The sequence below is a fragment of the Coregonus clupeaformis genome, chromosome 27 (genome assembly GCF_020615455.1).
Source record: "Coregonus clupeaformis isolate EN_2021a chromosome 27, ASM2061545v1, whole genome shotgun sequence".
NCBI lineage: Eukaryota > Metazoa > Chordata > Actinopteri > Salmoniformes > Salmonidae > Coregonus > Coregonus clupeaformis.
This window is the reverse complement of record NC_059218.1, coordinates 22,803,098-22,816,086: the sequence shown is the minus strand read 5'-3', so window position 1 is coordinate 22,816,086 and position 12,989 is coordinate 22,803,098. Positions and strand designations below refer to the sequence as shown.

Below are 12,989 nucleotides of genomic sequence, written 5' to 3'. Positions count from 1 at the left end.
CCCATACACTCACAGACCGACTCAATTTATGCCTCTAGAGATACTATCTCTTTCAGTGTTACCCAACGCTTAGGTTTGCCTCCACTTTACTCATGTCCTTCCATATCCTTGTCTGTTCATAATGCCCTGAATCTTTTCTATAACACCCGGAAATCTGCCCCCTTTATTCTATGTACCCAACGCACTAGAAGACCAGTTCTTAAAGCCTTTAGCCGTATCCTTATTCTAGTCCTCCTCTGTTCCTCTGGTGATGTAGAGGCTAACCCAGGCCCTGTAGCCCCCAGTATCACTCCTACTCCCCAGGAGCTATCATTTGTTGACTTCTGTAATCGCAAAAGTCTTGGTTTCTTGCACATAAATATCAGAAGTCTACTTCCTAAGTTTGAGTTATTCACTGCGTTAGCACACTCTGCCAACCCTGATGTTCTAGCAGTGTCTGAATCCTGGCTCAGGAAGGCCACCAAAATTCTGAAATTTCCATCCCCAACTATAACATTTTCCGTCTAGATAGAACTGCCAAAGGGGGTGGAGTTGCAATCTACTGTAGAGATAGCCTGCAGAGCTCTATCATACTATCCAGGTCTGTGCCCAAACAGTTTGAGCTTCTACTTCTAAAATCCACCTTTCCAGAAATAAGTCTCTCACTGTTGCCGCTTGCTACAGACCCCCCTCAGCCCCCAGCTGTGCCCTGGACACCATATGTGAATTGATTGCCCCCCATTTATCCTCTGAGTTTGTACTGCTTGGTGACCTAAATTGGGATATGCTTAATACCCCAGCCATCCTACAATCCAAGCTAGATGCCCTCAACCTCACGCAAATTATCAACGAACCTACCAGGTACAACCCTAAATCCTTAAACATGGGTACCCTCATAGATATCATCCTGACTAATATACCCTCTAAATACACCTCAGCTGTCTTCAACCAGGATCTCAGCGATCACTGCCTTATTGCCTGCGTCCGTAACGGGTCCGCGGTCAAAGCGACCACCCCTCATCACTGTCAAACGCTCCCTAAAACACTTTAGCGAGGAGGCCTTCCTAATTGACCTGGCCCAGGTATCCTGGATGGATATAGATCTCATTCCGTCAGTAGAGGATGCCTGGTTGTTCCTTAAAAGTAATTTCCTCTCAATCTTAAATAAACATGCCCCATTCAAAAAATACAGAACTAAGAACCGATATAGCCCCTGGTTCTCCTCAGACTTGACTGCCCTTGACCAGCACAAAAACATCCTGTGGCGTACAGCATTAGCATCAAATAGCCCCGCGATATGCAACTTTTCAGGGAAGTTAGGAACCAATATACACAAGCAGTCAGGAAAGCAAAGGCTAACTTTTTCAAACAGAAATTTGCATCCTGTAGCACTAACTCCAAAAAAGTTTTGGGACACTGTAAAGTCCATGGAGAATAAGAGCACTTCCTCCCAGCTGCCCACTGCACTGAGGCTAGGAAACACTATCACCACCGATAAATCTACAATAATCGAGAATTTCAACAAGCATTTTGCTACAGCTGGCCATGCTTTCCATCTGGCTACCACTAACCCGGCCACCAACTCTGCACCCTCTGCTGCAACTTGCCCATGCCCCCCGCTTCTCCTTCACACAAATTCAGACAGTTGATGTTTTGAAAGCGCTGCAAAATCTGGACCCCTACAAATCAGCTGGGCTAGACAATCTGGACCCTTTCTTCCTAAAACTAGCCGCCGAAATTGTCGCAACCCCTATTACTAGTCTGTTCAACCTCTCTTTCATAACGTCTGAGATCCCCAGAGATTGGAAAGCTGCCGCGGTCATCCCCCTCTTCAAAGGGGGGTGACACTCTAGATCCAAACTGCTACAGACCTATATCCATCCTGCCCTGCCTTTCGAAAGTATTCGAAAGCCAAGTTAACAAACAGATCATCGACCATTTCGAATACCACCGTACCTTCTCCGCTATGCAATCCGGTTTCGAGCTGGTCACGGGTGCACTTCAGCCACGCTCAAGGTCCTAAACGATATTATAACCGCGATTGATAATAGACAGTACTGTGCAGCCGTCTTCATCGACCTGGCCAAGGCTTTCGACTCTGTCAACCACCGCATTCTTATTGGCAGACTAAATAGCCTTGGTTTCTCAAATGACTGCCTCGCCTGGTTCACCAACTACTTCTCAGATAGAGTTCAGTGTGTCAAATCGGAGGGCCTGTTGTCTGGACCTATGGCAGTCTCTATGGGGTGCCACAGGGTTCAATTCTTGGGCCGACACTTTTCTCCGTGTATATCAATGATGTCGCTCTTGCTGCTGGTGACTCTCAGATCCACCTCTACGCAGACGACACCATTTTGTATACATCTGGCCCTTCATTGGACACTGTGTTAACAAACCTCCAAACGAGCTTCAATGCCATACAACAATCCTTCAGTAGCCTTCAACTGCTCTTAAACACTAGTAAAACTAAATGCATGCTTTTCAATCGAACGCTGCTAGCACCCGCCCACCCGACTAGAATCACCACTCTCGACGGGTCTGACCTAGAGTATGTGGACAACTACAAATATCTAGGTGTCTGGTTAGACTGTAAACTCAACTTCCAGACTCACATAAAGAATCTCCAATCCAAAGTTAAATCTAGAATCGGCTTCCTATTTCGCAACAAAGCCTCCTTCACTCATGCTGCCAAACATGCCCTCGTAAAACTGACTATCCTACCGATCCTTGACTTCGGCGATGTCATTTACAAAATAGCCTCCAACACTCTACTCAGCAAATTGGATGTAGTCTATCACAGTGCCATCCGTTTTGTCTCCAAAGCCCCATACACTACCCACCACTGTGACCTGTACGCTCTTGTTGGCTGGTCCTCACTACATGTTCGTCGTCAAACCCACTGGCTCCAGGCCATCTATAAATCACTGCTAGGCAAATCCCCGCCCTATCTTAGCTCATTGGTCACCATAGCAGCACCCACCCGTAGTCTGCGCTCCAGCAGGTATATCTCACTGGTCATTCCCAAAGCCAACACCTCCTTTGGCCGCCATTCCTTCCAGTTCTCTGCTGCCAATGACTGGAACGAATTGCAAAAATCTCTGAAGCTGGAGACTCTTATCTCCCCCAATAACTTTAAGCATCAGTTGTCAGAGCACCTTACCGATCACTGCACCTGTACACAGCCCATCTGAAATTAGCCCACCCAACTACCTCATCCCTATATTGTTATTTAATTTGCTCTTTTGCACCCCAGTATCTCTATTTGCACATAATCTCTTGCACATCTAGCATTCCAGTGTTAATACTATTGTAATTATTCTGCACTATAGCCCATTTATTGCCTTACCTCCATAACTTGCTACATTTGCACACACTGTATATATATTTTCTGTTGTATTTTCTGACTTTATGTTTTTTTCTTTACCCCATATGTAACTCTGTGTTGTTTTTATTGCACTACTTTGCTTTATCTTGGCCAGGTCGCAGTTGTAAATGAGAACCTGTTCTCAACTGGCTTACCTGGTTAAATAAAGGTGAAATAAAAAATAAAATAAAAAAAATACCGCTCAGGAAGGAGACGCGTTCTGTCTCCTAGAGATTAACGTACTTTGGTGCGAAAAGTGCAAATCAATCCCAGAACAACAGCAAAGGACCTTGTGAAGATGCTGGAGGAAACAGGTACAAAAGTATCTATATCCACAGTAAACAAGTCCTATATCGACATAACCTGAAAGGCCGCTCAGCAAGGAAGAAGCCATTGCTCCAAAACCGCCATAAAAAAGCCAGACTACGGTTTGCAATTGCACATGGGGACAAAGATCGTACTTTTTGGAGAAATGTCCTCTGGTCTGATGAAACCAAAATAGAACTGTTTGGCCATAATGCCCATCGTTATGTTTGGAGGAAAAAGGGGAAGTCTTGCAAGCCGAAGAACACCGTCCCAACCGTGAAGCACGGGGCTGGCAGCATCATGCTGTGGGGGTGCTTTGCTGCAGGAGGGACTGGTGCACTTAAAAAAATAGATGGCATCATGAGGAAGGAAAATTAGGTGGATATATTGAAGCAACATCTCAAGACATCAGTCAGGAAGTTAAAGCTTGGTCGCAAATGTGTCTTCCAAATGGACAATGACCCCAAGCATACTTCCCAAGTTGTGGCAAAATGGCTTAAGGACAACAAAGTCAAGGTATTGGAGTGGCCATCACAAAGCCCTGACCTCAATCCTATAGAAAATGTGTGGGCAGAACTGAAAAAGCGTGTGCGAGCAAGGAGGCCTACAAACCTGACTCAGTTACACCAGTTCTGTCAGGAGGAATGGGCCAAAATTCACACAATTTATTGTGGGAAGCTTGTGGAAGGCTACCCGAAACGTATGACCCAAGTTAAACAATTTAAAGTTCTGTCAGGAGGAATGGGCCAAAATTCACACAATTTATTGTGGGAAGCTTGTGGAAGGCTACCCGAAACGTATGACCCAAGTTAAACAATTTAAAGGCAATGCTACCAAATACTAATTGAGTGTATGTAAACTTCTGACCCACTGGGAATGTGATGAAGGAAATAAAAGCTGAAATAAATCATTATCTCTACTATTACTCTGACATTTCACATTCTTAAAATAAAGTGGTGATCCTAACTGACCTAAGACAGGGAATTTTTTACTAGGATTAAATGTCAGGAATTGTGAAAAACTGAGTTTAAATGTATTTGGCTAAGATGTAAACTTCCACCTTCAACTGTATGTGTAAGAAAAACAACCTAGTTCCTTAAATGATTTCCAAAGCTTTCTAGGGTCATTTTTCTTTTCAATGATTGTGTCAGCAAAGTAACCCCTCTTAGCTTCATCCCATCCTGCTCTGTGCTTCATTTCTGTGACGTTTATATAGGAGAAAATCAGGCCGCTCTTGAGAGTTCTTAAAATTTCTTAAAGGCCTTATTCCTTGCTTTGATACTGTAGATTCTAGAATCTCATGATTAAACCAAGGGCTAGATCTCTGCTTTACTCTGACCGATCTACATTTAAAAGCTTCACAGGCACTGTCTACCCCTACACTATCCAGCACAGGTGACCAGTCAATTTTACCCACTTGTTCCCTAAATATTTCAACACATAATTTTTTTGGTCCTCTGATTCTAACAGTTTTGTGAACCTTAAATATATATTTAAAAACCCTTCTTGTGCAAAATGTAATAAAATGATCACTGATTCCATAGACTATTACTCCACTCTGCGAAATTTTGGATTTATCAGACACCAATATTAAGTAAATTGTACTTTGCACTGTTTCACATACCCTGGTGGGATCTTTTATCATTTGGGTCAGAGCAAATGATCTACAGAAGTGCATAAATACATTGTGGGTTTGCAGACATCAGTACTGAAAAATGATTTCCTTCACCAGGGAATCATTACAGTTTGACAACACAATTTCGAGACCTTCATAGAATGCATTCTGATTGGGTGGCCTGTAACACACCCCCAACAAAATCAGCTTGGTTTTGGAAGGCAGATATCCAGCCAGACAATCTCCAGATCATCGATTAAATCCAATCTGAAGTTTAAGCAATGTCCGATCTTACAAAGGCACATATCCCCCCAACCGTTCCGATTCTGATCCTTCCTGACAACAGAGTAATTGCCTATCCCAATTTCTAAGTCACAAACAGATTAATCCAACCACTTTTCTGTAAAACATAAGAGACCCACCTCTGATTTGCGAACCAACAGACGTATCTCATCAATCTTCGGTAGTAGGCTTCGGACGTTTAAGTGCACAAAATGTAAACCTTTCTTCCCAAAGGCCTCGCTGAATTCCCCATCCTCTTGTAACTCGCCTCTTGCTGGACTGCCATCCTCCCGCTGCACGGCCTCTGGTGGCCTCTTTGACGCTATGGAGCACCCCTCCCCAGGTGCACGCATTGCCAGCTCACCTCTCCGCTGCTCTGTTGTCCTCACCACCACGTCCCCTGTCTCTTGCCTCTGGTGGCCTCTGCGCTGCTGTGGAGCCCCCCTCCTCTGGTGCGCTCTCCGTCCTAGGTGAGTCCTCTGCTCCCATTCCACATTCAATGCTCACACCCCCGCGGGTACAGCACACCGACAGCAAAGTTACGTTTCATTAACCCCATGCCCAAAGCTAGGATCACTGCATTTTAGATTAATCAACTGCACGCATTCCAAACACACCAGAGCTTTGCTGTTACTGTTAACCCAACGTTCGCAGAAGGTGCATGGGTGCATAGGCCATTTGATGGTGTTTGTGATAAACTAAGGTCCAGGGCATTGATGGATATCCCCCGATAGGAGAAGGCATAGAGTTATTGTAAGATCTCCACCATTAATTTGAGATTTCAGACTGGCCTTGTATGACAGCACACACTTTTATAAAATAAGAGATTGCTTCTTCTATGCAAATGTTGATCAGTACAATAAAATAATATGTTCTCCTACCAGTTGCCAATTAAATAAGTCCTAAATAAAAGGGATTGTTGTCATCTGTAGCCCCATGAAATCAGCTGAAACAAGCTCAATAACTCAATGCATGCACACACTCCTATTGAATAATATGCATTCACCTGTATTGTGAATAGACCTGGGCCACATCTTGATTTACACAGTTTGTCAATAGAGATTTACCATTCAAATAAATTATTACTGTGACAACACCACCTTCAGTTGCCATGGGGAACCTACTGTTTGTGTGCAAACACAAACTCACGCACACGCAGTACGGACATACAGTACACACCAACACACAGTCACACAGACCCATGCACATTGACACATACATTGGCCCAAAAACAGAAGTGCAATCTAGCATTTTTTTGTTGTTGTCAGCTATGCTTTTTTATATCTTTAAATGTCACTGTTCACAACAGCAATTAGAGCAAAAATAATTCAGCTGGCAATTAGCCTAGCCCTCCGTCAGCAGAACAAGATCTGTTGTGATCTGTTGTGTTTGATAGATTTGGCACCAGATCCCAGTAAACATCATCTTCCTCTATCATGAGGATTGCAGGTAAAAGTATGATAGATGAGATGGACTAGATCCTTAATCCACATTGAGAACAATGGTCTGTGTTCAGTGACATGTTAGACCATGTTAAATCCCAGATGCCTTTTAATAAGCTGGTACTTAAGATCATAATTTAATTTGCAGAAATGCATTGGCTGGCACTAAACGTGTCAGGGGTCTAACGGATCGATATTACTAGCAGAAGCCTGCACTGAGGATAACCTCTGACCTCTTACTGTAATATTTAATACAACCCTATAAACTCTAATTTCAGCCCTAGCTCTCTCTCTCTGAATGCTGCCTCTAGTGGCATCTGCTTTACACAGCAGGTACCTGCCATAACAACAGCAGACTGTACATGTTCCTGTTCCAGAACGTTCCTCCAGCATGGCTCTGGTGCAGTGAAACGCATGGCTTAGAGTATGGTGGCTGGGATGAGAGGTGCCTCATCCTGCCTGCTCCTCTGAGACACGCGCAGACACGCACGGGCGCGCGCACACGCACACACACACACACACACACACACACACACACACACACACACACACAAACAAACAAGCAAACACACGCACATACAGGTCCCTCGGAATCTGGGACACTCCTGTTTGCGCCCTACACATACGTAGGTGCAAGTAAACATACTCACGTACATACGTTGCCATTCTTTTTATACCTCAGCTTAGCAGGAAGACTGAATTTAGGGCAGCATTTTTACACACAATAAAAGCCATGGCCTCTGCAGTACCAACCGGTCTAGGTTAAATAGCCCAATGCATGGTTATTAGTAAGTGAGCCTTGTGGATTACAACTACCAGCTCTGTAGTGAGTGATACATTTCTTTAATCAGCGCTCCATGCTACAGCCCAAAGGCTAATTGGCACACACAGATATAGCACAGTTGAATGCAAGCAGTTCATAGCAGCTTCAGCAAGGCTTCTAAAAATGTTTCTGCAAAACGATGACTGTTTGGAATCCCACTTACAGAAGGTCAAAGACATAGTGCACATCCCTGATGTCGTGCCTCCACCTATGAAGGAAGAGCTCATCCTCAAGGCCAAAGCAATACTAGAGAGACTGAATGCCTCTGAGCTCACACTGTAATGGTTTTATCATTAGAGGTCTGCAACCAGGTTACACAAAAACGAGGAATGAGATACGCACGCACGCACGCACACGCACACACACACACACACACACACACACACACACACACACACACACACACACACACACACACACACACACACACACACACACACACACACACACACACACACACACACACACACACACACACACACAAACACACACACATACAGCATCCCTAGTAGAAAACATAGATTATCCGTTTTCTGTATCATGTAATTTTATAGGATACATCAAATTCATTCATTTTTATGGACAGTTTAAAATCATATCAAAGATCATTGCAAAACAAGTAGGCGTATGTTACAGGATTGATGCTAGTTCAAAAATAAAACAGAATATAGTGTAGTGCATGACCTTTGTGTTAGGGGACGAGAGGGGAGTAGTATTTTACACGCTATGCAGCTGGGCATGATTTATATCCAAATCAACCAATAAACATGTAAGGAACATTATGGCCCTCTCTCCCTCTTGATAGCAGGGTTCACACAATGGTATTGAAAGCCTCAGTCCAACGGAATGGGAGAGGAGAGACAGTGTAATATGTCTAAGAAGCACTGGAGCAGAAAAGCAGTTGCTTGACGCAATGTATGGAAATGCATCTGGCCCATTTTCATCGATGAAACCAGTATTTGATCATATTTTCACCACTATTCTGAGCCAACCTCAAACCCTCACTCATATTTATTTATAAAGCACTAAATTGTGATGATTGGAAAGATATGTATGAAGATATTGTAGCGTAGATACCTTTTCTTTTACACATACCAACTACTGACAGGGGAGTTCATCACAATATGGAAGGGTAATCATTCATTCATTATGCCGCTGTCTCAACCTTATTCCAATGCCAACCTTGGCATACAGCAAGCAACATTATGTTTTCAAATGTGTGTGTGGCATTGAAATGAGAACAGCCAACAGTTGCTGTTAATTGGTATTGCAGAGGCATCCTCATTCTCTGTCTCGCGCACGCGCACTCTCTTCCTCTCTCTGTCTCTCATTCCGATGGTGTTGATATGGAGGTCAGAGATAAAAGCTGGCATATGACAGATGTTATGAACAGGATATCCTCCCTATGAGACGTCATGGCCACCCCTGACATTACTGAGCCTGTTTGCCACAGTAATAACAACAGTCACGTGGAGCTACGGGGCTCTCTCCTCTCCTCTCCTTATTCCATCTCTCCCTTCCTCCATTTCTCTCTCTCTCGCTCCCCCCCATCTCTTTCTGCTATTCCATCTATATCTCTCTGTTCTCTCTCTCTCTCTCTCCCTTCATCTCTTTCTGTTATTCCATCTCTATGTTCTCTCTCCCCCCATCTCTTACTGCTATTCCATCTATATCTCTCTATTCTCTCTTTCTCCCACCATCCTCTGACTGCACCAAGATTCCCCACTGCTCCACACACGGACCTCACGTTGTCTTATAATGATGACGATACACACACAAGCCATCAATGGTGAGGTGTCATGTCACCATCATTACCCAGGGAAATGAACCAAATGAGCCATGGAAATGCAAGGAGCAGGTGGAGATATCACAGTAGCCTACAGCACAGAACACTCAAGAGATACAGGTAGCTGCAGTGCACACTATTGGAGAACATCCCTTTAACCCTCAAGCCCACAGGTAGAGCTTACATTAAAACAGGCTGTTCTCTATAGGAGGAACATTGAGCTTAGCCCATAGGGGAGGGAGAGCAGAGATCACTCACTCCCTCACAGTAGATGATTGATTAACACTGTCTCCCACACTCATCTAGTAGAGTGACTGCAAAAGCCAGCCTCTCAGAGATGTGTGGCACGTACTACAGCAGGTCCACAGGAGGGGAAAACAATAGAGCCTGAAAGGGCAACAGATTAAACCCAGCCTGCAGCAGCCCGACACTTAACGACACAGCCAGGAGATTAGGTGAAGGGAGGGGTGGAGGGAGACGGAGGAGAGGATCCCTGCCTGTAATTATACATGTGTTAAGGATCCTTAACCCGATCCTGCACAATGGAGGGAGGGAGACAGGTTGAGAGAAGGATAAAATGATGTAGAGAGAGCAGAGACAGAGAGAACAGAGAGAAATCGACACCATCCTCAGACAGCCATACCTTGCGTCTGCGGTCCCTCGATCGATTCCTCTTCTTGTTCTTCTCATCCTCCTTATCTTTCAGCTCCTGAGCTGCGAGCTCCGCTAGGTCCTTGTTCTTGCGGAGCTGCTTGGCAGCTTGCGCCATGGTGCCACTGCTGCTGTCGCCGTAGCTCCAGTCGTCACGGTAGCGGTCCCTGCCCCAGCCCCGGCTCTGATGACGGCTGCGGCTGCCACTGCGTGTGTGTGATGGTGGCGCTGGGAGCGCATGTGTGTCTGTGAGTGGAAGCGCGGTGCTCTAGTGACCGAGCCCCCAGCAGCCACAAAGGAGATGCTGCTAGTGCTATTGCTGCTGCTGCTGCTGTTGCTACTCATCCAGTCAGACTGTGTTGCACGCCTCCCCTCCCCCACACGACCTGCAGATTCCTTAAAATTATTTTTTATCACCTTGCTTCTTCTTGCCTCTTCTATGATTCCACAATTCCCTCAAAGGCAAAGGACAGCAAGTCTGCAATAGAGCAGAAATTAAGTTATTCTACAATCAAATGCTGTATGTACAGCTTTTTATTGCTCTGCCCTTTAGGCTATTCAATATATATATATATATATATATATATATATATATATATATATATATATATATATATTTATATATATATACACACAGTGGGGAGAACAAGTATTTGATACACTGCCGATTTTGCAGGTTTTCCTACTTACAAAGCATGTAGAGGTCTGTCATTTTTATCATAGGTACACTTCAACTGTGAGACACGGAATCTAAAACAAAAATCCAGAAAATCACATTGTATGATTTTTAAGTCATTCATTTGCATTTTATTGCATGACATAAGTTTTTGATACATCAGAAAAACAGAACTTAATATTTGGTACAGAAACCTTTGTTTGCAATTACAGAGATCATACGTTTCCTGTAGGTCTTGACCAGGTTTGCACACACTGCAGCAGGGATTTTGGCCCACTCCTCCATACAGACCTTCTCCAGATCCTTCAGGTTTCGGGGCTGTTGCTGGGCAATACGGACTTTCAGCTCCCTCCAAAGATTTTCTATTGGGTTCAGGTCTGGAGACTGGCTAGGCCACTCCAGGACCTTGAGATGCTTCTTACGGAGCCACTCCTTAGTTGCCCTGGCTGTGTGTTTCGGGTCGTTGTCATGCTGGAAGACCCAGCCACGACCCATCTTCAATGCTCTTACTGAGGAAAGGAGGTTGTTGGCCAAGATCTCGCGATACATGGCCCCATCCATCCTCCCCTCAATACAGTGCAGTCGTCCTGTCCCCTTTGCAGAAAAGCATCCCCAAAGAATGATGTTTCAACCTCCATGCTTCACGGTTGGGATGGTGTTCTTGGGGTTGTACTCATCCTTCTTCTTCCTCTAAACATGGCGAGAGGAGTTTAGACCAAAAAGCTCTATTTTTGTCTCATCAGACCACATGACCTTCTCCCATTCCTCCTCTGGATCATCCAGATGGTCATTGGCAAACTTCAGACGGGCCTGGACATGCGCTGGCTTGAGCAGGGGGACCTTGCGCGCGCTGCAGAATTTTAATCCATGACGGCGTAGTGTGTTACTAATGGTTTTCTTTGAGACTGTGGTCCCAGCTCTCTTCAGGTCATTGACCAGGTCCTGCCGTGTAGTTCTGGGCTGATCCCTCACCTTCCTCATGATCATTGATGCCCCACGAGGTGAGATCTTGCATGGAGCCCCAGACCGAGGGTGATTAACCGTCATCTTGAACTTCTTCCATTTTCTAATAATTGCGCCAACAGTTGTTGCCTTCTCACCAAGCTGCTTGCCTATTGTCCTGTAGCCCATCCCAGCCTTGTGCAGGTCTACAATTTTATCCCTGATGTCCTTACACCGCTCTCTGGTCTTGGCCATTGTGGGGAGGTTGGAGTCTGTTTGATTGAGTGTGTGGACAGGTGTCTTTTATACAGGTAACGAGTTCAAACAGGTGCAGTTAATACAGGTAATGAGTGGAGAACAGGAGGACTTCTTAAAGAAAAACTAACAGGTCTGTGAGAGCAGGAATTCTTACTGGTTGGTAGGTGATCAAATACTTATGTCATGCAATAAAATGCAAATGAATTACTTAAAAATCATGCAATGTGATTTTCTGGATTTTTGTTTTAGATTCTGTCTCTCACAGTTGAAGTGTACCTATGATAAAAATTACAGACTTCTACATGCTTTGTAAGTAGGAAAACCTGCAAAATCGGCAGTGTATCAAATACTTGTTCTCCCCACTGTATATATATATATATATACATATATCTTGGGGTATTCTATATGATGGCAATCTTTTCTCTGTATTTCTCTCAGTGTTTTTATTGACATGGACTAATACACAAGCAGTGAGATGTGGCTGTATTCACCATATATAAATCATCTGGCTCTATTATGTTTTACAATTAGCAACAGACAAGAACAACATGCATCAAAAACATGCATGATTCCCTCCATCTCTCTCAGTAGATCTAAAAGCAACAGAGCATGAGAAACGAGGAGAGCGAGAAAGAGAGAGAGACAGAGAGAGAAAGAAACGAGCAACCAACCACATCTGCAAAGAATATCTCTCCTTTCTACACCAAAAGTATGTGGACGGCCCTTCAAATTAGTGGATTCAGCTATTTCAGCCACACCCTTTGCGGACAGGTGTATAACATCGATCCCACAGCCATGCAATCTCCATAGACAAACATTGGCAGTAGAATGGCCTTACTGAAGAGCTCAGTGACTTTCAATGTGG

At 44.4% G+C, this 12,989-nt stretch overlaps 1 protein-coding gene across 3 annotated transcripts in view; it reads right to left on the bottom strand.

The window, feature by feature from the left end:
* LOC121541631 (ankyrin-1) overlaps window positions 1-10,560 on the bottom strand; it is a 128,946-nt gene extending 118,386 nt beyond the window's left edge. For all 3 annotated transcript variants that reach the window (XM_045208079.1, XM_045208080.1, XM_041850791.2), the window contains exon 1: window positions 10,241-10,560. In XM_045208079.1, the coding sequence (XP_045064014.1) occupies window positions 10,241-10,366 (126 nt within the window). In that variant the 5' untranslated portion in view covers window positions 10,367-10,560. The remainder of the gene's footprint in view (window positions 1-10,240) is intronic.
* Window positions 10,561-12,989: the final 2,429 nt, after the last annotated feature.